This window comes from Notolabrus celidotus, chromosome 11 (assembly GCF_009762535.1).
Source record: "Notolabrus celidotus isolate fNotCel1 chromosome 11, fNotCel1.pri, whole genome shotgun sequence".
NCBI classification, from domain to species: Eukaryota; Metazoa; Chordata; class Actinopteri; order Labriformes; family Labridae; genus Notolabrus; species Notolabrus celidotus.
In genome coordinates, this window is record NC_048282.1 from 27965415 (window position 1) to 27991189 (window position 25775).

The 25775-nt window shown below is 39.7% G+C and overlaps 1 protein-coding gene across 1 annotated transcript in view; it reads right to left on the bottom strand.

Annotated features, from left to right (window-relative positions):
* Window positions 1-25: 25 nt before the first annotated feature.
* The window catches only part of LOC117821354 (synaptotagmin-2-like), an 83050-nt gene continuing 57300 nt past the window's right edge, over window positions 26-25775 (bottom strand). Inside the window, exons 3-10 of the mRNA XM_034695557.1 lie at window positions 18817-19032; window positions 18307-18467; window positions 14241-14378; window positions 12259-12426; window positions 11619-11786; window positions 9568-9685; window positions 9083-9216; window positions 26-6265 (exon numbers count right to left, since the gene is read on the bottom strand). Of these exons, the coding sequence (XP_034551448.1) occupies window positions 6050-6265; window positions 9083-9216; window positions 9568-9685; window positions 11619-11786; window positions 12259-12426; window positions 14241-14378; window positions 18307-18467; window positions 18817-19012 (1299 nt within the window). The 5' untranslated portion in view covers window positions 19013-19032 and the 3' untranslated portion in view covers window positions 26-6049. The remainder of the gene's footprint in view (window positions 6266-9082; window positions 9217-9567; window positions 9686-11618; window positions 11787-12258; window positions 12427-14240; window positions 14379-18306; window positions 18468-18816; window positions 19033-25775) is intronic.

Here is a 25775-nt window from a genome sequence, read left to right on the forward strand (position 1 = left end):
CTGAGCAAATGAAACACAAACAAGCCATGGTAATTAAAAGGCCTTTATTTCCTATTTGTCTTTTTTTTACAGAACTGGTAACACATATGATAAATTTGTAATAAGTTATTTGGTTCCCTTGATAACTTTATAAGGATCCCAACGTTTGTCCACATAAGGGTCAAGAGGAGTTTGTGAGCAACGTTTGTGTCCAGTCAAGGGCTAAAGCATGCGATCCACAGTAGGCACAAGTACTGACATGAACACGCGCACCACGACACTAGACACGAAGAAGAAACACAGCTAGAGGACACAACCTGACCGTCCTCCCACACTTTTAAAATGATGAAGAAGAAGAAGAGAAAGAGGTGGGGGAAATGAAAAGAAAAAAGAGTCTTGAGAGTACAGTTGCATCACGGGGATGAGAGGTGGAGGACTAAGCGCTCAAGAGGGGAGTTTGGTACGGTCCTGCATGTTTGGCAGTATACAGTATGTCCATGTTGTAAACATGAAGGCCGGCATTCTTTACGCTCAGCAGAAGCAGATTCAGTGGAGGAATCAGTGAGCCTGCTTCCTTTTGATACTGATGGAACATAGCTGGTTACATTTAAACAGGACACAGACGCAAAACAAAAAGCAAACGTGATTCTGGCATTGGTTCAAATACAGACCTACATTCTACATTAACAGCGTACATCACAAAAAGTAAAGGACAAAAGGAGTGATTACACATATGCACAAGAATACAAAGAAGAAATACAGCGAGTAATAGAGGAGACAAGACAACATGTTTCAAAGTGGTGCCTAGAGGCTTCTCAACACATTTTTTTGACAAGGTGGTAAAATGTTTTACTGAAGTTTTGGATGATTTCCCTTTTTAAATCCCAGCGTTCTTTTTAAAAAAAAAAGAGAAAAAGAAGAAGAAGACTGGTGCTTTTGAAACGGTCTCTGCACAGCTGAAACAGCACGTAGTTTCAGGCGCAGTTGTGCATAAGGTATTGTACATCTACATAGAACAGAAAACCCCCATATTTCAAAGTAAAACTAAGATTGTTTGAGTATTACGGTCATACACACATAGATGTACATTTAGGAATGAGTAATGTGTCCCATAACATGCAGACCTGTACTGTATATTGTATCTATTTAAATTTTAGTGCTGTGTTTTTTTGCACCATGTCTGCTAAAGGGCCTACACTGCATTTATTTTTCCACACACAGCTCCCAGTTTCGGTCCCCCATAGAACTCAGGTGGTCATGTGACTGTGGTGACCCGAACAGTAACAGAAAATACAGTAAAAACAAATCTGTTAAATGTGCTATAAGTTAACCTGAAATCACAGCTGCCTCATCAGTCACTTGATGCGTTCTGTTTGCCTCGGCGTGAATTGTTATTTTGGCTTTGCAGATTCAAACAGTGTTGACGAATGCAGGCAGCTGTGATTGGGTACTGGCAGTATATATCTTGAAACGCACTGAAATCTTGTATATGAATTGTTCTCAGTGCATTATTTGGTCACAGTCAGTAGCATTTATGGGACAGTGAGTAACTATAATATTGCATTAGACAATGTGCGGCTTCACACGGCACATTGAGGATTGTTGCCAGGAGGATTAGATGGCAGTTTAAAGTTTACTTTATAAAAAATTGGCAACTGAGGTAAACCTAAAGGAAGAGGAAAAGGAAAGGAATGTTTAAGGACATATTTGCCTTCTTATCAAGACAAGATTGATACCCCTTTTCTTAGTCCTATAAGTTTTAAGCTGCTGGGTACTAGCTAGGTGTCAGCTAGCCGAGCTTAGCTTACCACAAAGACTTGAAACGGAGAAGAAAGCTTGTCAGGCTCTACCCAAAGTTAAAAAGGTACCTCCCAGCAACTCTACAGCTCAAAATATCTTATTCAGTCAGCCTGAACACCAACTAAAGTGTTAAACCTCAGGGAGGTAACAGATGGTTCCTAATCTCAGAGCGGTGACTTCCTGGAGTATTTTTGTCACCGTGAAGTTGAGAAATGAAAAACCTGGGATTGGTTTGAGCTGTAAAAATGTTGGTGGATGGATTCTGTTACTTTTGGAAAGAGCCAGGCTAGCTTTTTCCTTTATTCCAAGTCTTTTCGCTAAGCTAGGCTGAGCTAGTCTAAGCTAGCATTCTCCTAGCTCTGGCTATATTTACTGCACAAACACAAGAGTTGTGTTAGTTTTCTCATCTCGTGAGAAAGAACAAACTTATTTCAAGTAACTTGAAAAAATGTGTTTCAAATTTATATCATGTGCTTGACATAATATGTGTTTTTCATTTGTTAAAACCATAACTCAATGCATAGTTCTATGGGAGGGATTCAGGCCTAAAACTTGGGTGCCTCGATTTTACGTTCCTCTTTTTCAGCTGTAGTTCTTTCAGATCTCTAACCATGTTGTTTTGTTGCTTGAGAGCAAAGCTAAACAGGCTAACAAAAACCATCAGCGTGAGCAGTAAATAACCATCAGTGTGTAACTGATTGTACATGTAGTCACTCTTACATTCTGCTGCTAAACTGGAAGAAGAGAAACTTGAAGAAGAGTGGCCTAGTTTGGTTCATTAATTGCACTCAGCCCAAAGAATAGAACACACTTTCGTATATCTATATATGTATATATGTATATAATTTTAGCAGTATTATTGAGAACCTAGTGTGATATTAGATCTATTATTTATACTATCAAAACAAGGCATATACATGACTAATCACAATACTGTAAAATCAGCTACCTCTATGAAACAAGGACATCAACAGCTCGGAAAGTAGAAAAAGACACACTCACTCTACTAAACTCACAACTGTTCTCAATGCTCACATGTACAGTAAAATGGATTTTGCCCTCTTGATGAACAAAGACCTCTGAACCGAATGTAAAAGAGAAACACTGGCCAAGGAAACCGCAGACATGTTGGATTTTTTTTTCTTCATAAATAAACTCTAGCTACTCAGCTGAGCTCTAAAGAGTTAGTGCTTGAGTTTTATGGCTTTAGATTTATCTTATTCATTTATCTTGTATACACATACACGTATTGTATAATAAACACAGTAAAAGAGACACAGCCGTGAAGGGTTTCAGGTCATTTAAATAGAAGAGGAAAATAAAAAAATTAAATAAAGTTCCATGTGAAGAAAGAAAGGAAAGGATTCCAAGTCGTTCGTGTTCACTGGAATGAGACAACTCATATTTTGGCCCCTGGAGATACATTTATACAAAGATATGGTCCAACGGACTCGATTCTGTATCAGTACTGGCACTAATGTCAACTCCTACAATCCACCTACGGATTGATGAATTATTCAACCTATTTCAATGCAATTTTTCAGACAGCCAAATCTGTTGTTAGAAAATTGTTTCCTTATAGACTTGGAGACCCCTCCCACCGTCCCAAAGATTAAAAACTCAAAACATATCTTTTGGGAATGTAATAAAATCCAGGAATAAGTCAAACATTGGCCTTCAGATAAGTGCTGTAAGAAAAAAAATGGCAGAAAAATAAAGATTTGGATCACAAGGAATTAGATAGCAAGCATGCGGCTACATTTTCATCCTACATGAACTCACACACAGTACTGGACGACACACTTGCTTAAGAATTTCAGGCGTGGAAAGGTTCTTATTAGGAGTAGTACTCTAATATTTGTATGACATTCTCTCCAATGACCCTCATGGAAAATAAATACACATTTGTTTCATTTAGAAAATATACAGTGCATCTTTTTTTCCCTCCGTCGTGTTATTAAAATGACAAATGACACCCATTTACGTACACGAGATATTTTTGCTTCGTCTCTAAAACATGCTCTTATGTACAGTATTTTTGTATAAACATGCAGTATCAACGTGTATGAACTATGTATATAGGCAAAACTACACACCAATGGGTTGCTTGATTGCTTCCATGTTGCCTTTTTCTTTAGTGCTGCTTCATTCAACAGAAGAATAAAGGTAATGTGAGATGAAAAACAGAAATCTAAAACATGGTCTAGGTTGGTTTTACAAAAATAAAAAGATACAATTTTCCAACAGAGAAAGATACAAGAGCCAACATTCATAAAATTACCCCAAAAAACTGCGGTAATGTCTACATTGACTTTGCATTTCTCAGCACACAGTCAACGGGCAGCACTGATATTAATTATCAACTCGGCACTGATGCATATCTGGATTTTAATTAGAATTAAGCTTTCACCAATTTAGTAAGAGCTGATAAGTTTTTTTTTTCATGAGCTCATCCTCAGAATTTCTCTTCAACAGAATACTGATTGAAAAGGAAGCAGCATCGGACTGGAACCTGTCTCTTCTTTATCAGAGGATTTCACTGAAATGAGGAGAACTGTCGGGCATGTTACATGTGCCACAGAAAAATTCAATCTCACAACATTTGATCAATAAAAAGAAAAAAACATACACAGATCAGAGAACAGCGTCAGATTACCACAGAACAGAATAATTAATACCCAGTAGTGCAATTAAATTCAACAGTTTGGTAAGCTGTGTATAAAATACACATGGATCAGTGCCTCCTTCCTGACCGTGTCTTTGCAATCAAGTGAGAAACGTAATATTCAAACAATCAAAAACACATACAGAAAAAGCAACGGCAACAAAAAAGATGCTAACATAATGCACACCCTTGCTCTTATTTTAACCAGCAGATATTTCTTAAATAAATAATTAAAGCTCTGGTTTCTGAGGGTACTTGAATGTAACATTTGGGTTTAAAGTGCTTGAGGAATAAAAGTGTTGGAAGTAAAAATAAATAAAAAGGAAAAAAGAAGAAATAGAAAAAGTAAGGAGAAAGAAAAAATGAAGAGAACAACACCGCTTAACTGGAAGGCGTCCCTGGTAGTTGAAAATTGCTTATTTTGTTACTTTGAAGGCTTGTCTCCTTTATGACTGTAAGACGGTTATAGGGATTTTCTTTGAAGTAAAACCCTTGTGTCAAGTCCATGACTAATGGCAGTAGCACTGAACAAGTGAGATACAGAATCAGAGGCGTTGGGAGGGGAGGTGGTAGACTGCAGGCAGTAATCGACACCTTGTAAATATCATGTCATTGGTGGGTGGAATCAGTCTCTGTTGAACCTGCTCTGATTTTTCCTCGCTTTTTTGTCGTTTCGGATGACACTCGCAGTCAAAAAAATACACTTTTTCTTCAACTGAAAATCCATCCCTCCCTGTTCCCTGACGTACCATTTCATGGATCAACTGAGCCTTAAGTCACCCCAAAAAAACAAGCGCTCAAGCATCTTGAACCCAACGATTTTCTCATTTCTTGGAATATTTGAATGATAACAACCCGTTTAGAAAAAAAGGCATGGAGCTTCAGTTTCCTCTCAGTTTTCCTGAGACGATGGGCGGAAGGTCAACGAATTGAAAAAAGGCAGTGTGTTTGTGGGTAACTGGATATGTGCCTATCCCTACTCGCTACCCAACTCTAGGAATGTACATCAAACAAACAGAATCATCTAGAATGTTAACTGGCAGGTGTGGAACATGGTGCACAATAAATACACCTAAGGAATGGACCTGCTTGTGTTATTTCTCTATCATATATGGCAGTATAAAGCATTTTATTATTATTATTATTATTGAGCACTATTCTAAGCAAAGTGTGTCACTAAAGGGAAAGGGTGAGAAGTACAACATGAGTGAATGTTTGTGTTATCCCCTCTATCACCAGATCCCCATTTAGCACTCTTCATTGTCTACTCTGTATTCTTATTCATGGAACCACAACCCCAATACAAAAATAGATCTAAAGGAAATCAACGGAGTATCTGTCCATCCTGTGACTTGTCTTCTTTTTTCAATGACATGATTTCTTTTAACATGATGCTTTTTTTAAACTATATTTCCCATCATGTTGAATGGTATCTATGGATCTTTTGAAAGGTGGCAGAGAAAGGGGAAGGAGGAGGGAGGAGGTGGAGGGAGCAGATGTACAGTCGGGGTGTTCTTCTGGAATATACACTGTTATGTGGGACCTGGGGAGAATGATGGGAAATGCATGGGTAGGTAAGGTGGAAGTGGGATTTCTGGTGGGAGTTTACTTCTTGGCATTCAGGGCTGCGAGGGAGGCATCCACCTCCTCTTCTGGCTGCAGTGGATGCCACTGGGCGATGGGGCGGCGGGGGTTGGCGAGCATGTCGGACCAGTGTTTCAGGCCGGCCCCTGTGGACTTGCTTCCCACCCAGATCTTCCCGATGGCGTCGTTTTTGCCAATCTTGTCATAATCCAGCACTGTGATCACGGCTTGGATTTTCTGTGAAAACGGGGAGAGAGAAAGGTTCAAAAACGCACGATGTTGACATGAATGTGAGCGGCCTGTTTCACTAAGGATTAAAATGAAGGAGGTGATGAAGGAGGTTGTCAGTGCAAAATCATATTCAAACACTGGAGGCGAGTTTAAGAAGCTGATGGTGAATAATGCTCAGTGTTTGGTTGTGCGTCATGGTGGCTGGTGTCACTGCCCTCAGGGATCTGTGTTTGGGTGGCGGGGACTGGGACTCACAATAAAAGTGGAACACAATAATGTGCAGTATTTGGCTTGAATGTGTTTCTTTTTATTACATTGGAAAGCTGATCAATTTTGTATTTCTTTTAGGTTTACTTTTGGGGTTTTATGACTTCATTTATAGAGAGGTCAGTGGATAGAGTTGGAAACTGGAAAGAGAGAGGTAAAGGGCCTGGAACCCAGATTCAAACATGGGCCAGACATTTGGAGGACAACAGCCTCTGCAGAGAACGATTTAACTGCTAAGCCAAACTAGCACCCCTGGAATACTAATTCCATTTTGATAGACATTGCAGGAAAGCAGGTAAGACACAACATCCCCCAAAACAGTTTTTTTGTCCAATTGAACTGTCTGCATAACCTTTAACAGTTGGCACTGTAACCACCTCTGAGGTTTAACTGGATACTGTAAAAGCCCACACTGAAGGACTCTATTGGGTGAAGGTGCCTACTTGCACAATTGCACCTACTTTGCAATTTGCTGGCAAAACATTGGGATACTGATGAGGTTGAGGCTAAGAAGTTTAAGGCCGAATTTGATCAAATGTAGTCAAATTATATGTGTTTGACTTCTGAACATCCACAAGGATATTCTCTCCTCCCAAAAACATGGAAGGTAGAATGATAATTTTTCCCTTCTTGCACCATACTCAGACTTAGGGGTGAAGCATCGTGTTTGGTATCTTTTTTACAGATTTGTTTTTTTTATTCCCATGACAAACCCAGGGTTTTACCATAAGCTGGTTAGCTAGCATCTTTAAAGTTCATATCAAAGCACAATATCCATCTTTGATTTGTCTGTATTACAAACTAAGTGTAAAAACCTAGTTGTGGTCAACAGGATCTCATGCTTTATCTTTATCTTTTGCCCAATAGAGTTGACATCCTCAAGGGCATGTGTCCACTTTGAGCATATTTAGCTCTGGTAGCGCCCATAACTATAATTTCAGAGCGTTTTTTTATCAGCACTTACTGTTGCTATGTTTTAAAAGTAGTCTTAAGGCATATCCCCTTTCTTCTCCTGTTTTCAATCCCTCTGCTAGCTTAATACTTACTTTCAGTTAAGGACATTTTAAATGAAAATTTCAAAAGCAGTGGAAAGGTATCGTGTCCTGGTGTTAGCAGCAGCTCTGGATCTGGAGATTATATACCACACCATACTACACAAGTCCTGCCCCCTTTTTGATTTTGAATGGCCAGTGAGGGAGAAGTGACATTGACGAGCGTGGTGCTGATTCAAAAGATGAACAGTTTTCATCTGAGAGCGCTGTGAGCACAGTGACATGAAACAGCTAACACTGAGGACTTTTCTGTGCTTGGCTTTTGAGAAAACACCAAACATTGGTTCTGAATAGAAAACAGGCTCTGCTAGAGCAAAATACACAGTTAGCAGAGACAGGTTCTTAACCTATGTCGGTTGCTTGGCAACCTCTCAGTAAGACCTCAAGGCTTCAAGCTCTGCTAAGTTAGTGCTAGGGGTAGTGTATGACCCATTTTACCTATGTTGTTTTTGTTTTTTGTTTTGTTACTTGCACAATTTACCACAAGGGGCACTTCAGGTAAACGGGCAGGTAAATGCTACTTCACAGGTGAAGCAGTGATCTTGGGAACGGGAACAGCACACGGTTTTTACTGCGTCTTACACCGCACTGTTATCCTCGTCACGTATTTTTACAGTTTTCTGTACCTGTTTTTCATTTGAATCAATAAATGGCAAGAAGTAACACAACAATAACCTCGGATTGGACAATGGACTCTTTTAGAAGCGTGTCAAAAACACCTCACTCCCGCACCCAGACAGTGACTGAAATCAGGTCAAAGCAGTCACTACAGGTAGCATTGTGTTACACAGACATGAGAATGGTATCGGTAATATAGCCTTACTCTTGGTAAATAAAAAAGCAGACAAGGGTCTTACATAATGTTCATTAAACAGCAATATCTAACATATTGGTTATACTACGCTAAACCAAATGACACTGTGGTATCACAATCACTGAGTGTATTTAACCAAGCAGGGGTGTGTTTTGTGCAAACAACTCCTCCTTGGAGTTATGTTTTGTTTTACATATTAGCAACACTTTCATTTGATGCTAATGTGACATTAACATGGGGATTCCTTGTTATGTGACTAGAAGTGGGTCTGTATTGTCCTCAAACGTACTTTACTAATTATCTGATAAGTTCGATTCATCACAAAGGGCTCATATAAGTGGATCCCCCTCCTCAGCTTAACCTGTCAATATCCCTCTGCAGTCTAAGCTTCAGTTAGTTGGTGATACTCTCTTAAAATTGAGGAAGAATTGTGAACAAGAACACAGCATGAACATGCATTTTTTTTCTATTATGTCAAAAAAGTTTGTTCCCAGCAATTCTTAAATGTTTCCCTCCCTGATTATTGATTGTTGGGACTTTGAATTAGCTAGGTACAAATTGTATTTTTAAATCAAATAGTAAGGTGTTTACTTGGATACAGTAGTTTTTAAGTCATTCTCAAGAAAAGACACCATGGTACTCTTTCTGCCTCTGATCTTAAACAGGATTTCACAAAGTCCATGTCCATACCTGCATCTGCTCAAGAGGAATCTCAAAGCTGAATGACTCATTGTAGTACGGATTCAAAGTGTTCTTCTTCACTGTCGTCTTCTTCTTCTTCAGCCTCTTTCCATTCTGCAGCAGGTTAATCTTCACATAAGGATCTGAAACAAGGGAGAAGGCAAAATCATTTCTAGGCTGTTAGAATTGTCTTTTCACATGCATGTTTGCGGGCTGCAATGCTGTGATGCACCAACAGATGGGGCTCACGCTGAAGCCAGAGAGAGCGGGAGCTGGTGCATGGTAAGCACTGCAGCGTCAGCACGTGAGCAGAGCAGAGCAGAGCAGGACCGACCTAATGGCTGTGCTCACAGGCACACTGCCTTGTACACTGCAGTCCCGCTACAAGCATCCAAATTTCACATTAAGCCCACCATGGTGTCTGTAGAAACGATGTCAGGCGTGAAAATTCAATAATAAAGTGTAATATTTCATGCTCAGCTCTATTTTTATACCTGACAGTCCACCCACGTCCATTTTCTTCAGGTTCTTGGCCTCCAGAATGCAGATGGTAAGTTTGCCAGCAGTGGGGACGTAACGCAGAGAGATGCAAATGTCACCCAGCTTCTCCGGCTGTGAAGAGGTGAGACAAGGAGAAAGTTAAAGGAGGTGTGACGCAGGAGATTTTTATATTCAATCATGTAAAGCACACTGTTATATACAAAATGTCCCATTGGAGGTAAATAATAAATATAAACTGTATCAATTGAAATAACTCCAGAGACATTCTTAAGTACACCTACTTTTTTCTAAATGCATAAAATATTTGAGCCTGCAGGCAACTGAAGTGTATTTCTTCTTACAAGAGCTCTTGGGAGGTCTAATTGATTACACACTGTTTTTCATATTCAGGTGCAGCATAAAGATTAAAAAAACACCCGACAGGCTGCACAAACACAGAGAAAGCAGAGCAGTTGGTAAGAAAGACAAAAAGTGTTTCTTTCAGCTCTCTGAATCACGCTGGTAAACAGACTAAATTGACACCTTGGTTATTTTTGTTCTAAGTCATCAGCTGAGTCAGCTGGTCAAGTTGCTCTCTGTGGAAAAGTAATTTTGCTTAGATTACATTTAAACGGGCTTCTTGTGCATCTAAAAGTTTCTTCACAGGTTGCATTTTAAGTAGTCTGTAGTTTATACAGTGTGCATGATAACAGTGGAAAGAGTGCATGAGATGTGCTGAAGGTAATGTAGCGTGACCATCCTAAAGCATGCTAAATAGAGAGCACTGATGAGATCATTATTTCTTGACTGTAAACTGTTGTTCTCAGTAGATGTCTCGGCTGAGTGCCTTAAAATACTCCATTTAAACCTGCAGTAACATCGTGTTGGGTGCTTGGGGCAAAGACAGACAACCGGCATATTTCCAACATTTTGTTTTAAACTTGTGTGAAAAAAACAGAAGCTATGGAGCGACACAATCATTCATTTGGAGCCATGTTTCTTGACACCTAAAAATAAGAGCTCTAATTTTGTTTCATCTTTGGACTCTTCTCCCACTGACGGATATTTGTCTCTTCTGCTTCCAAATGCTGCATTTTATTCAGCAGCTAGTTGCTAATTGTTCGCTGTTGGGTACTGGGCTGCTCAGTGAATTTTTATAACCTAGTTCAAACAGCCTCTTTATGCAGCTGACACCCACACTTTCAGAGTAAGAGGGTACCAAACAACACTGTTGTGGGATAGAGCGCTGAATACTGGTCTTGAACGCACCTAGAAACTCTATTAAGCACAGAGGAGTTGCAAGATTCAGGAGATGACCTCACTTACTACCCATCCTATGTTGTAACATTGTCGTTTCATGCATACAAGATATCTATTATCGCCTCTTTAATGGATTCTAACTCAACTCAACTTTATTTATAGAGCACCTTTCATACATAAAAATATGCAGCCCAAAGTGCTTCACAGAATAACAGAGGGACCGAAAAAACAACAGAAATGGTAAAATTATAAAAGACAGGAGTATAAACAAAATACTTTAAAATAAAATAAAATCAATACAGTAAAATTAATAAAATAAGTAATAGTGGAAAGAAAAGTTAAAAATAAGGTAGCGTAAACAAGATCAGGTGAATACAAGAAATAAATAGATAAATAAATAATTAAATAAGAAAGATATATGTTAAAGCAATGATTCAAATAATAATGGTTAAAATAATAATACAAAATAATAAAAATAATAATAAAGCAGTCCAGGGCTAAACATGAATTACTCCAAATTAAAAGCTAGATTAAAATGTAAGTCTTAAGTTTACTTTCAAAAACACCCAGAGAGCTCCCTGTATTAACTGTAAATATGTATCTGTATAATTATAAGTAAATCAGCTGATCCTTTTTTTTTGCATCTCATGATACATTATCAAACTCCCAAATATTGATATCTTAAGTGTTACTGGCCTAAAGAATTAAGTGAAACATACATCTCTTCACCTCACATCAATAGAAGTAATGGACCAGAACGGTAGCGTGGTAGGAGTAATGCAACCCTCCTCTGCATGACTCTTACCTCCTCTTGATCTGCACTGTCCAGGTCTCTCCACACCTCAAGCGGCTTTGCCAGGTCAAGGGTGTTCATTGGTATCTTAATCTCTCCGATGACATCATGTTTGGAGAAGCGATCGAAGTCATACACGGACATCACCAGAGTCTTTCCTCCCATCTCTTGGAAGGGAATCTGGAAGACAAAACCACATCCTGTTTCACTCATCTTTAAGAGACATATTATCCTCTGAAGCACAAATCGTATTAGAAGGTATATCATGGCACAGGTTGTGACTTAGGCCTGGAACTTATATTTACCCAAACATGCAGCTTCAGCAGAACCTGCCTGACTTTGAGCAAGGAAATCTGTTTGAATTGTGTTTTATAGAGCTGTGTCAGCAGGCACAGTGCACCAGAGGTGGACCTCTCCTTTAATTTGATTCTCCACCACAGTCTCCTTGTCAGACACCTTCAATATGTCTGCTGCTTTTTATCACTGCTAAACTGAGCACTATGTGAGAAAGAAACCAGAATCTAGGGCTAGACAAAAGACAGAGGGGAACATTTCACCTCTAATGAGCCCTGTCTTCCCATCAAACGGCATGACGCACATGTTATTTTAATAAGTAATAACTAAAGGGTGACCGAGCGTTGTTCCAGCTTACCTTGAAAGTGAAAGTCTCATTGAAGACAGGATTGAGAGTTTTCTTGTGGACCTTTGTGTCATACTTCTTCTTCTTGTCGGGGAGGACGAAGACTTTGACGTAGGGGTCAGAGGTGCCGCCGCTGTCCATGGAGAGGAGATCAGCTGCTTGCAGGATTCCCACAGTCAGCTGGTGGGGGAGGAGAGTGGAGGTATGAGATTAAATAGAGAGAGTTGCTGCAGCTCATGCCGTGCAATCCCTCAGCAGATTTCAGGTGTTATCAGCTCTCTAAACGGCTGTTATCAGGTGTCATCAGTAGCATAGATATGAGGTAGTAGTGCACTTCTCTACCTCCTGGTCGCCTGAGTGGGACTTATTCATTTATTTTAAAGGTGAAGTATACGATGGTAACAGTATTTGGGGAGAAAGTAAAGCTTTTCAAGCTACCAGAGTAAAGTTAAACCGAGAGAGAAATATACATATAACTGCCATTTTTCTTATCATGCTCAGGATGGATAGCATATTGATGAAATACTGTATAACTAAATTACAGGTTGTTAGTTGAATGAACATATGAAATCTGAAAATGGTCATCATGTGAGTGATATCATGTCATATTTTCAAAAAAAACAAACAACAAACTGTAGCTAACATTTCCTTTGTTTGGAATTACATTTCTTGCTAACACCAGGATAGGAAAAACCCTTGCCTATTTTATGCAGTACCTCTAACAAACAGTAATATAAGCTTTCAACTTACTTGCTAACACCAAAACAAGCTAGTAATTCACAAAGCGTTGGAGCTATTTGTAGTATTAAACTAGCTAATGTAGCTAGTGTGCTCAATGTGTGCCGATCCCGAAATGAGCTATCCAGACTACACTCATCTTTTGTACCAGGGTGTAAACATGTTTATTTCTGCTGTAAAGATCGACTTTTTTTGAATTGGTGTGTATGTGGTTTCCGGTACTTCCGGAGCCAGCCTCAAGCTGATCCTTGATGAACTGCAGTTTTTAGTACTTCCACGTTGGACTCATATTTTTACACCGTAGGTTGCCGCTTGGGAAAAACCCTTGCCTATTTTATGTAGTACCTCTAACAAACAGTAATATAAGCTTTCAACTTACTTGCTAACACTAAAACAAGCTAGCAATTCACAAAGCGTTGGAGTTATTTGTAGTGCTAAACTAGTTAATGTAGCTATAGTAGTAACTAACACCATATCCAAACATTTTAACTTGAAATGAAATGCCAGCTCACAATGTACACCTTACTATTACCTGGAGTACCTCCAACAATCAGTAAATCTTTCTTCTGACTAGCAAACAGTAAAACAAGCTTACACCTGGATTGATGTTCGAGTTGGCTTTAGTGGGAAGCTCGCTAGTTTATCTGTACTAGTGACTAACAGGTTATCAATATGTTTTAACTTGATGTATATTCCCAGTTTACAATGTACACCTTTCCTATTACGAAGTATCTCTAACAGACAGAAATATTAGCTTGCAACTCACTGGCTAACAGCAAAGCAAGCTAACAACTGGCAAAGCAGTGAAGTTACTTGTAATGTAAAGCTAGCTAAAATAGCTGTAGCACTAACTAACAGGTTATCAAAATGTGTTAACTTGAAATATATCGCCAGATATCCCTCTGAATTTTCACTAGCTGTCATTCAGTTTGAGATCCGTATTGAAGCAGTCAAATGGTAGTACATAACCAGTTATCCTAAATTTAAACAGCTTACAACCTGGAACACATTTTTGTGACATTATCACAACAATTGGTCTTTCCATGAGAGCGTTACTTCAAAGAACACGAAAACTGTAAATGTTTTTAGTAACAGATCTTGTTTTGGATAATTTGTCCTTCACTCAGATACTCAATCAATCCAAGTTTAGTATTTTAACAACCCTGGATTATTAAACCAAGTCATCACTGATTACTGATTATGTTAACAGCTCTTCAACACTGGATGCAAACATTTGAACTTGAACAATTGCTTGCCTTGTTCTCCTGGAAGTCATAGTCAATGGAGTACTGCAGCTTCCCGAGCTTCTCTTTCTCCTTCACTTCTTCCTCTTTTTCATCTGCGGTCAGTCCAGGTTCCACATCATCTTCTTCATCATCATCATCCTGTTGTTTCTGCAGAGACAAAAGAAAGGGAGGCAGGCGGCAGGAGAAGGAGTGAGAGGGACGTCTGTGAGGTGGCGGCTGTGCTGAACTCTAAACCCAGGGCATCAGCAGTCGGGTTAGTCACAGCACCTACCTGCCACTTACCCCCGCTCACCCCGGTGTTACTAGTGCAATCTGTTCATCGATGACCACGGTTGCAACCTGACTTGATTTCACTGTTTCTTGGGTGACACCATTTGCTGTTTTCTTTTACTTCATGAGCTTTACGAGTGTATTAGTACAATCTGTTTAAGTAGAGGGGGATTCTCTGAGACTACAACATGCTGTGTAAATTTCTTTAGAACTGTATTTTATTGTGCAAAGAGTGGAGAAAGACAGAAAAAGAAAGAGTGAGAGAAAGTGAGAAACAACAGAATAAAAACAGTCAAAATACAAGGGGTGGACAGAGAAACGGGAGCACCTTACAATATATCGCAATATCTAAAACAACAGCCATGCAGAAACCTCTGGAAGCTCTTTTGACTTTTCAAAAATGGTGAATCTCAGACCTTTAGTTCTTTATCACTGCTTTGACATTTAGATTTTTTAAATCTCACTAATATGCCTCACTTGTGTAGCTGCCTGTAATTGTTACAAAACAGGGGACACTGCAATGCAGTTACACAAGCAATAACACAGACAACTACACAAATCCCAGAAATGACTAAACCCAAGTGAGTCATATTAAGTTGTTTAAAAAAAAAAAGTCTTAAAAATCGTGACGGCATATCCCACACAGCAGAAAGCTGTATCAGCAAAGATGAGCCAATGTGACAAGTGAACAAGCTGAAGGATATTAGAGCTTATTTCCTTCAAAATGCAACAAAGTTTGATCATTTGGAAAAAGAAAGTGGACAGATCGAGTGGTCATTGCAGAGCTGCTGCAATACATTGCTCTATGGTGCAAGGTGTTCTTGTTATTTTATCCACCTCATGTACAGTAATTCAAATCCAAGCTGTCACAAGAAGCAGGGCGTCCTTTCTGAGAGGAAGTGAAGGACGCGGCTACAGAGGGAGAGATGTGATTTGATCAAATCACTGACGCGGTGATTCCTGACACTTTCCTCTCAAACTTGCTAAAACTGCAGCTGAAAAAATCCTCAGACTGATGTGTCAGCTGTTTGACAAACAGGTTTACTTCAGCCCAGACAATACGACTGTTTGCCTTTTATCTCCTACTGACATCCCACAGTCTCATTAATGCATTTACTCTGGTATTCTGGTATCGTTGATGGGATTTCACTGAGATTAGTCATCTGGCCTTAATATCGTAGCTAACTGAATTACTGATTTATTCTACAATTCATTCACAGAGTCCAGATTTTGCAACTAAACCTTTATTTGTCACTCTTAGAATGAAATCCATCTGTTTGCAGATGGCTAACTGCTCCTGAAATTTACCTACAGGATAAAGAAGATAAATCAAGTGGTCTGTTATCATCCATCTTTCCCTTACATCACACCAGATTACTGTTCAGTCTTCTGGCCTTTCAGAGTCGGTGTGTCTAAGGGAACGAGAGCACTTTCCTCTGATATGAATATTAAAGATTTATCCCGGATGTTATACAAAAGCTTGATGATATCTCAGTATGGCCTACTTTCCTATGGCTGTCTTCTTGAAAAAACACTGATGTCTTCGTAAGACTGGAGGGTCCAACTACTCACTGATGAGCTGGAAGAGGAACAAGGCACACACACACGTACAGACACAGACAGATAATACACACACGATCACGCACACGATCACACCCACTGCACACCATACTGTACTGCATGTACTCTCACACACATTTGCTTCCATGCAGGCTCTCATGCATGCTTAAAAACGCACGCAAACTCCCTCACATTCTCACACAATATCCTTACAGTACATGTGGCATTCTCTATCTTTATCGTGGTAAATGCTTTTCATTCACGCATGCCAGGCCACACAATGCAGGATCTGAGTGTCTTACTGATGGAAAATGGAAAATGTGTCGCCTTACCTAATTTTTTTTCTTAACCTTTGACAAATTTTTGTCAACTCCAAAAATGTTTGTTCATGTTTTCTGAGTGAAATGCACATATCCATGGAGGAATCATGCTAAATTGCAAAATTTCTAGATGTTGTCAAACTTCCAGTGGGGGTTCAAAGATAAAGACATGGTGTGTCTCAATGTATTGCCCTTTGCTCAACTTGATGGGCTGAATTGCACCCTCTGATCTAGAAAATATTGTGTTTTAAATCAGTTTAATGTAGCTTTAACTTTATATCTGCTGAATGCACAAACGTGGGCAAACATTCTGGCCCACCATTTCTCCTCAGTGAGACCCGAGTGCTTCAGGGAGAGAGGGCGTCAATGGCTGTCACCTAGTATGTCAGCAGCATGGGTCATCCAGGAAAGTTACTCTCAAGTCAAGTTGTGGCCATTCAATGGTACCTACTGCAAGGGTATATGCTGGTCTTTGTCAAGAGATACAATCAGCTTTATTTGGCGTGGAGCTTGGAGCGTGTTTGCACGGGTCGGGCAAAGCTTATGAATTTTAAACCCAAGTAAGTGAATCTTTTGAGAGGATATGTGTGTGAGATGTCAGTTTTTTTTGGTTGTGTTGTACAATCTTGGCCTGTTGTGGTGGAAACATGCTCAAAGCTCTCAATTATTTAAAGTTCCAGCTATTATTTGACAAATACCCAGCTTACCCCTTGCACATGCATGTTAGTGATCTCTAGTGAGTTGCTGAGTGCACTCGTCATTCAAGGGCTCAACCATAGGATGAATTACATGTTCATTTCAATCCATAGGCACTTAAACACATCTCTGTTTTGTTATTTTTAGCCAAAAAATTGCAATCTCTGAATTTTCAAGACATAGCAGTTGGTGCGGCATATCAGTTCAGTGGGGTTTGCGAAGCAGCTTAATCGCTCCCATAGATTCCTCAAGCACCCGCAGCACCTAAGCTTGCAAAAAACTAAGGAAGCCATAGCACTCATTGTCATCATCATTGCAATCCAACCCCACATTTTCAAGCCCAGCCCCACCACCCACAACCACCACCACCACCGCTCCCCCCTGCCCTGGTCTGCGCTTACACAGAGCTGCCAGAGAGGGGCGCCGCGTGCTGTCAGACCTACCGTAGGCAGAGAAGTCCACCACAGTCAAGATACACGGAGCACACATAAGACACAAAGCAGGAAGGAGGAGAGCAGAGACAAAGGAAGAGATTGAACTCACAGCAGACACCAAAAGAATGGTCATCACAGCAAATGCAGTCATCTACGCTAAACGGGAGCGAGGGAAAATGACAGGGAGGAGCGGGACTGCAAAGTTTTAAAATAACTCCTTTTTTAAATGCTTTCTTATGGTACTTTGTCAAAACAGCAGTCATGTATGTAAAAAATTATAATTACAGCCCTGAAAATAACCGCATTGTGCTAACCTCTAATTTGCATAATTAGTCTTTAATGACTTAGAAAACAAAAGCTGGGATGAAGAGATAAGAGTCCTGTCATTTTCCACTCAAATCCCAAAAAGCATAGTGAAAGAAACAGCAACAATTACATTAATGACAATAACATTACACATGACAAAAAAAGAAGAAAGAATGGATAAAGAGTGTGATTAAATCCTGGGAGAAATAAACTGGGTTAGAAAGCCATCAAAGAGTTAAACAGCATGTACAAATTATTTGTAATATTATACATACTGGACTTCAAGATGTTACTACAGTTTGTTTTATAATTAGCTGAGTCAAAGGTAGCACTACATGCATGTTTCTCCATCTTCCAGCACAGTGTGAAACTGTTAACCTCACAGCTGTTACATAACACGCTCATAAACAGGCTACTGTTCACGCTCCGTCCACAGTGTACGTGTAGATTGCCCGTGGATGTGATAGGACTTCTCACGGTGGAACATACCTCTCCCCCTTTCATGTTCTTCATCCCCATGTCACCCTTCCCCTTCTTGCCCTTCTTGTTCTTCTTCTTCTTGCAACAGCATTTCTTGATGATGCAGAAGCAGCATGTTAGAATGAGTAAAGCAGCGACCACGGCGATGGCGATGATGGCCCAGGACGGCACTGAGGGGGGGACATACAGACCGAAGTATCGACATCAGATCCACACATGAAAAGAGAGGAAAACAAGCAAATACTTTGACATTTGACCAAGCAATCATTTAGCCTTCTTCATGTCATGTCTTAGGCCAAACATATTTAGTGAGAGGTGCTAGGTTAGCAATTAGATTGGGAGAAAATTAGATTTCTGTGCCATTAGGAAGGGCAGCCAGTGATCAATACTGAATAAAGACATTATGAGGCTGCCAACGCCTGAAGCTAAAGAGAGAATCTAATCCTAAAATCATTGCTTTGAGTCACATCAGGCTGAGTCGTTTGATCTGGACAGGTGTGGGTTTTGTCCGGCACTTACGTGGGATCTTGTCGATTTCATTCAGGAACTTGTTTTTGATCTCGTCGAAGGCATCGTTCTTGTCGACCGGCTCCGTGGAGTTGTCATTGGACACTAACGCGACAGGGGCTGGAGTCACAGTCAAGGCACTGGCCCCCGTTGGCTTAGCAGCAACCATGGGCGTCGTCTGATGCTTGAACAAGTTCCACTTCGTCATTTAGGCTGCACGCACTGTCCCTGAAAGACAGAATGGAAAAAGCATCGTGATAAGGAGAGGCAGTGCTCAGAGAAATGTGTGAGAACCCAACTGTCGATGGCTTGTTTTCTCCCCCTTTGGCACGTCATATTTTGTGTCAAATTTAACATGCATATATTCAGAGTGGCTCATTAAGCTAATTTTCTTGTTTTTGGAGACATTTGAGAAGAAAATCACACACAGGCTTCAAGTTTGAAGCGCAATTATGTGTTTGAGAGACAAAAACATTCACAGATTAAGGTAATAACACACTTGCTGTAATAATATTCCATTTAGTCACCAGAAAAGAATCAAAAGATGAAATTTTTCACAGACATGGTTTGTTTAACTTGTCTGCCTGAATGGAATGATAAGGTTTGAAGCAGTACATGTCCAAAAACTTGTTCCTTAATTCATTGTGGGGCTTTTTCATGCCTTTATTTGATAGTACAGCTGAGGAGAGACAGAAAATGTGGGGCATAAGCTGTTCTAAGACTGACATATTCATTAAACATTAAACAAGTCTTCTGAAAAATTTCCACACAATGAAAAAGAGGTGTAAGGTTGCTAGTTGGGAGGCTCAGTTGCCCCTGCTTTCATGAACAAGTATCCAATGGTGAAATACTGAACCCAATGTTATTGTGCCAAATAAATTCACCGTAATGCAACTTTAGAATCCTTGCATGATAAAAAGCTCAAAATACACTGACGAAGACAAAAGGTGAATTATATTTCCGGCAGCTGCTAAAGGGACTGAGAGAGAATTGTATCTTTCAAAGGTCAATACCCCAGCCATTCACCTTTACCTTTACATCTGCCACCACATTAAACACAGTCAGACAAGCAAACTCAAACTGGTTCTGCTGGATTTGCTGATGAGTTTTATGGCTGCAAGTTACAAACACAATCATAAAAAGATAATCCATTACCGACATGCAGTCGTCACAACGAGTCAAACTACAAAAGTAATTTCTACATTAGGTTTATTGTGTGTAATACTTTGTTCAAATAATTTAGATTTTAAATCAAATTTTATCTCTAAACACACTCCATCATCATTGGGTCTTTGTTGCTTAACTAGTTCAGTAAAACCACCAGCATTTAGCTAAAAACTTGATGTTAATCATCATAATCATCAAAGTGAAATCATTTTTCGTCTTTGCCAAAGGCCTCCCTGTCCATCAGATTAAAAGTATCCATGCCAAAACAAATTAACAACACATACAGCTCGAAGCATCGCCTTTGCATGATGTTAAATTATCTGTTGAAGCTTGTGATTGGCACATTTCACCCTTGAGCCCATAGAGAGTACAGAACAATAGCCGGAACAGTGGCTCTAATATGAAAAGGCAAAAAGGTTTATCACTGCTACATATAAATAGATCAATTTCTCAACAAAGACAGTATAAAACAAGGTTTTAGTTTCTGTCAGGTCACTCAATGGCTCTTGAAGAGGCATTATGAAGCAGTATAGTGGTTGCCATGCCCATATAACAGAGAGAAGATGAAGAAGCAGCAGCAGAAGAAGACTCAGCTAGCTAGCCTTTCCCACTGTGTGTGGCTCATAGACTGTATAAATAATGGAACAAGTATCCGTGACGTCACCCATCTGTTCCTGAGTGCTGTTTTGAAGCCAATCGACGGCGGCAGCCATAAGACGTTTTTTGAACCAGGCTGTAAACATATTTATTAATGCTGCAAAGATCGTCTTTTTTGAATTGGTGTCTATGTGGTTTCTGCAGCCAGCCTCAAGCAGATTCTTGATGAATTGCAGTTTATAACACTTCCGCATGGGCTTCATAGTTTGAGACCGGAGGTTGCCGCTTGGTGTGGCTTCATCTGCAGCACAAATCATGCCAGTGAGATGACAGATGAAAAAGTTTCCTTGCTAGTTTGGGAGTTTTGCAGATTGGGTATAAAAGACAGGGTGTTTTAGGACACTCAGGTCGGCATGAAATGCGGAACAGCAGTGACCGGAAAAGGGGTAACACCAACAACTTGTTCACCCACCATCATTCTGTAGATTTCATCATGATAGAATGACTAAGTTGTGGTTAGTTTGCTGGCCTTGGAAGGAAAATGCAGCATTAAGTTATTTGTAGTATTGTGCTGTAAGCCGAGTCATCATAGTGTTGGATTTTTTTTTATTCAAAGTTATATTTTTGGCCTTGTTGCCTTTATTTTATAGGACAGCTGAAGAGAGACAGGAAATGTGGGGAGTAGAGAGAGGGGAAGACATGCAGGAAATGGTGGACCGGCCGGGAATCGAACCGGCGACCCCTGGGATGAGCACTGTAGCCTCTGTATGGGGCGCTTAGACCGCTAGGCCAACAACACTCCATAATGTTGGATTTAACATTTTTTCCCCCTCCTTGTCTTTCAAGTTTTCTATAAATATTGGAATAAATACATTTTGTAAAGTCATTGACATTGACAATGACAGCCAACATAACACTTTCATTTAGCTTCATTTTTACAACGTTCTGAAGTCAGTAGACACTGATTTTTGATCAGGTATGGCTAAATTTGAGGAACACAATCATTCCTTCGATAAATCACACCTTTGTTTTGGCTCAGTTCTGCCCTGTACTCAAGCCAGCAGTGCCTGACCAGGGAAGGTGAGTAGCTGTACAAAGAAACAAAATGAACAACTACAAGCCATTCTCACAACAGGCCAAACAAATGTTCAATCAGAGCTCTTATCGGTTCCAGAAATCACACTGTGACAAATGCAGCTGAAGGCAGCCCCTCGACGGAGTGATGGGTGATCGGGTGAGATCAAGCATAACAAGAGGAGACTCTCTGCCGCTGATTTTATTAGAGTCACTGCAATAGGAGCGAAAAAAGGGAGGAATTTCCCATTTTTCAAGTGTCAATTCTCCAAGTCGGTTCCAGAGATTCTGCTTCTATTTATTGCCACGTATAAATTATTCAAATTCAGACTGACAGCTGGAAGGATAAGCTTGTATTATTCACGGGCCAGGAGCCGTTTATACATCTTAAAATATACGTCTTTTAAATAACTGGTGCTGTTGTTCTGCATGTTGATGATATAAATAGCCGTCGTCTTGTTGTAATATACCGAGATAGGGACTCAGTTATAGTGAAAATTGAGAAAATGACTCAGAATTGCTTTGACCCGTCACACATTTGAAAATGAGTGTGCTGCTAAATAAAACAGCAATACCGTTGTCACTTTCTCCTCTGCATTGTACATCCCTATACGTATTGTGCAATGTTAAAAGCATCCACTTACTACAGTGGTTTATGTGTATTCTAACCTGCCTGTCCCTCACATCAGACAAGTTAAATTAACATTCATGGGTATGTGCTAAAATATTTTATCTCTGCACTCTGAGGGTGACAGAGAGGACAGACAGAGAGGACACAGAGGTACGTTGGTGTTTTATGACCATTAGTCCTGATTTAAGCATGCTTTTAGTGCTCACTCCAGAGTAAGCTCTTTAAACTCTTTTTCTTTGGATGAGAAAATCTGGTGTCTTCTTTGGTCTTAAACAAGGCAATAAATCTGAGGTAACATCTGCTAACTGAGGAAGCAAACTGCTAAGGATAAGAGAATAAAGAGAGAAAACTAACTCCCCCTGTTGCGTAACATGTACCTGGGTCTTAATAATAAAGCTGCTTTAATGATTTTAATCAGGACAAAGCATAGCAGTGCTGTGAGCTAAATGCAAACAATAGCATGCTAATGTGTAACAACTGGCAAAGCTGCCATGCTGCTAGCGGGTGTTTGCATGTTAATATTTGCTAACATGCTTCATAGACTGAGTACAGCTGTAAGGCCAAACATTTGCAGGTGTTTGGTCTTAGAAAGATGATCTGAAAAATGACATTTCTGACATAATTTCATCAATAGATGACAGATGTTTGTGTCACTAAGTGAATATTTAATGCTGTTGAATGTTGAACGATATTGTTGACTTGAATTATTTGTTCTGGTTAGCTGTGGCTACATTAGCTTTAAAAAAAGGCAAAAACTGGCACTTCTTCTGGCACTAGATGGCAGAACCTGTGGCCAATCAACTTGAAGCACTTTGTCGCACTTACTAAGGTTTTTCCCTCCAGTCTAAATTCTTGCTTGTGATGTACGTCACTCTGGACAAAACAGTCTGCTAAATGAAATTGTAGAATTGTAGAAGTGATCACTGAATTCTGAGGTAAGTGTAAATGGGTGTGCCAAATTTTAAAAAATCCATTCTAATTGTTGAGGCATTTTGCACGATGATAAAATATCAACTTTGTGGTGGCACTGAATGAAGAATCTATGAATTCCCAAATCCAGTGGTTTATCCTTCGAGAACAAAGAATATCATTGAAATATTATACAACTTGTAGTAATTGAGAATATTCAATTCAAAACCTTTATTTATTCTCGAAAAGACATTGAGGTTTCCCTCATTTCCAATGTCGTTGAGATCACAGGCACATTAAACAGCAAACAAACACACACAATCATTCACAAAATAATATATTAATTAAAACAGATACAATTTGAGAGACAGTGGTCCGAGATCAAAGTCTTAAATTTTGCAAAAGAGGGAATGCATGTCAGCTTTAAAGTCTGTTGGAAGGTATTCCATGATTTAGGGGCATCGGTGGAAAATGCTGATCCACCCAGTTCAGTGTTAACTCGAGGGACTTTCAAAATGAGCCAATCAGAAGAGCGTTGACATTATATCAAAGCATAAGTGAGGACATTTACCTGCAATATGTGAAGAAAATATCAAACTCACTGTGATTCATCATCTGATGAGTATGAATATCTCTACCAAGTTTTATGGCAGTTCATCACACAGTTGTTGAGATATTCTAGTTTAAACTAAAGCACCAGCTGAAAGACTGCTATTCCTAGAGCCAAAGTGGAGACTTGGCTAAAAATCAAAGAGATCTGAATTATGAATACTCAGAAATTACTAGAGAGCTGATAAATGGATGCAACAACTATGCAGTTTAAACACAAAGCTTGTATTAAGTTTTTCATACAAGTGGGAGATTGGTGATTTAATCCCTGGAGCAACTATCACATCCTGGAGAGGAGGTAATAGAGCACCGCATGCCTCGTGCTCATTACTGAGACGCCCTTGAGCTCAGCTCTTAACCTCTACCTGCTCCAGTGGAGCTGCACAGTATGAAGATCAGACTGTGGTTTTACTGGACAGCATCCAGGTGAAAACAAGATGCGGTGTTCTCCTTGGATTCCTCCCTTGGATGAATACAAATCACAAACAGACCTCTTACCAAATATGCATTTCATATAATTCTCCATTACTGAATCGTGTGGGACTTTTCAGCTCCATCTCCCAATGTACGTCTCATTTCGTTAGCATTTGAGTCATCAGAATTAGTGAAAACAAAATGGCTCGGCTCCACGGCCCAGAGCAGCGCAGCTACAGACATGATCTGGCCCTTATCACTAAACACACTGCTCAGAGTTGGAGGGGGATCAAGCAATTTTATCTTTAGCACATAAACAAATATGGTGCAGCAATCCCACGTATGGATGCAGGCAGTAAGGCTGAAAAGTTAAAATGTGGTACACTGAGGTTCAACATGACTTAACTCCACCAGCCTTGACAGAAGAAAGAAAGACAGATGGCATCAATATTTGTAGAAATAGTTTTACATTGAGAGGAAATAAAGTATCTGGAGGAGCTAATGTTGCTGCATTTTTCATTTCAAAAGATTCAATCATAGAGTACCACATCCAGTCTTTATGTGATAGAAATATATGCATTTACTTGTATGAATCTTTGTAGAAAAATATGAAGAATTCATAGAATTTAATGCTCAAAAGGATGCAACACAAGAAAAATGCCTTTCACATGGCATACCTATTCTATATTCTATTAGATATAGAATATAAAATGTCATTATAAGTGCTAATGGTGGGGTTTTAGAATATTATTCTAAAAGAGCCAAATCTCTCCCCACCTGACCTTCTTTGTAACTTCTTCTTAAGGATTTGTAGCATAGATGTAACAGAATTCCATAAAAGATGATGACTTCTGCCTCTCACACTTATGAATATCATTGCACATGAATTCATATTATTTCAACATGATATGTTTTGTGTTACAGCACATTTTCAGAGTGATATGGTGGCCTTTTTTTCTATAGAAAGATGACTGATTCAGGGGCAGAAAGATGCAGACATGGATCAGGGACACTGTGGCTTGTTATTCGCTTCTTCACACCCCTAAGCTATGGGCTGAAATTTGAAGTGTATTCCATAGGCTTGACTGCATGTGTGCTTAGATAAGTGAGAGTTAAAGACATAAACATGTCATAGAAAGATTTAAGTGTGCATACTCGAGCACATTAGAGGATTATTACATCATATGCATCATATGATGTCGTCCTCTTCATTATTTGAGGGAAATGTGCGTCACTAAGAAACACTCAAGTTTGCCCACAGGCCACATGCTCTAACTTACTACCTCCCACCTGACTGTGTCTAAATAAACCAAAAAAATGACATCTCCTTGCTTTCCTATACATATTAGAAGTCAACGAGGGATGTCCTTGTTTATCTGACGTCATGCATGTGATGACCTACTGCCCACACAATGTGACATCCTCCCAAGTGACAGGAAACCCCTGCCTGCGGATAAGACAACTGGAGTGGGAAGGGGGTTGTTTTAATGGAGGGCTTATTAACACCCAGGTCAGATCCAAGAGAAAACAACCCAAGGAGAGTGAGCTAAAGTCATGCAGCTGTTTCATT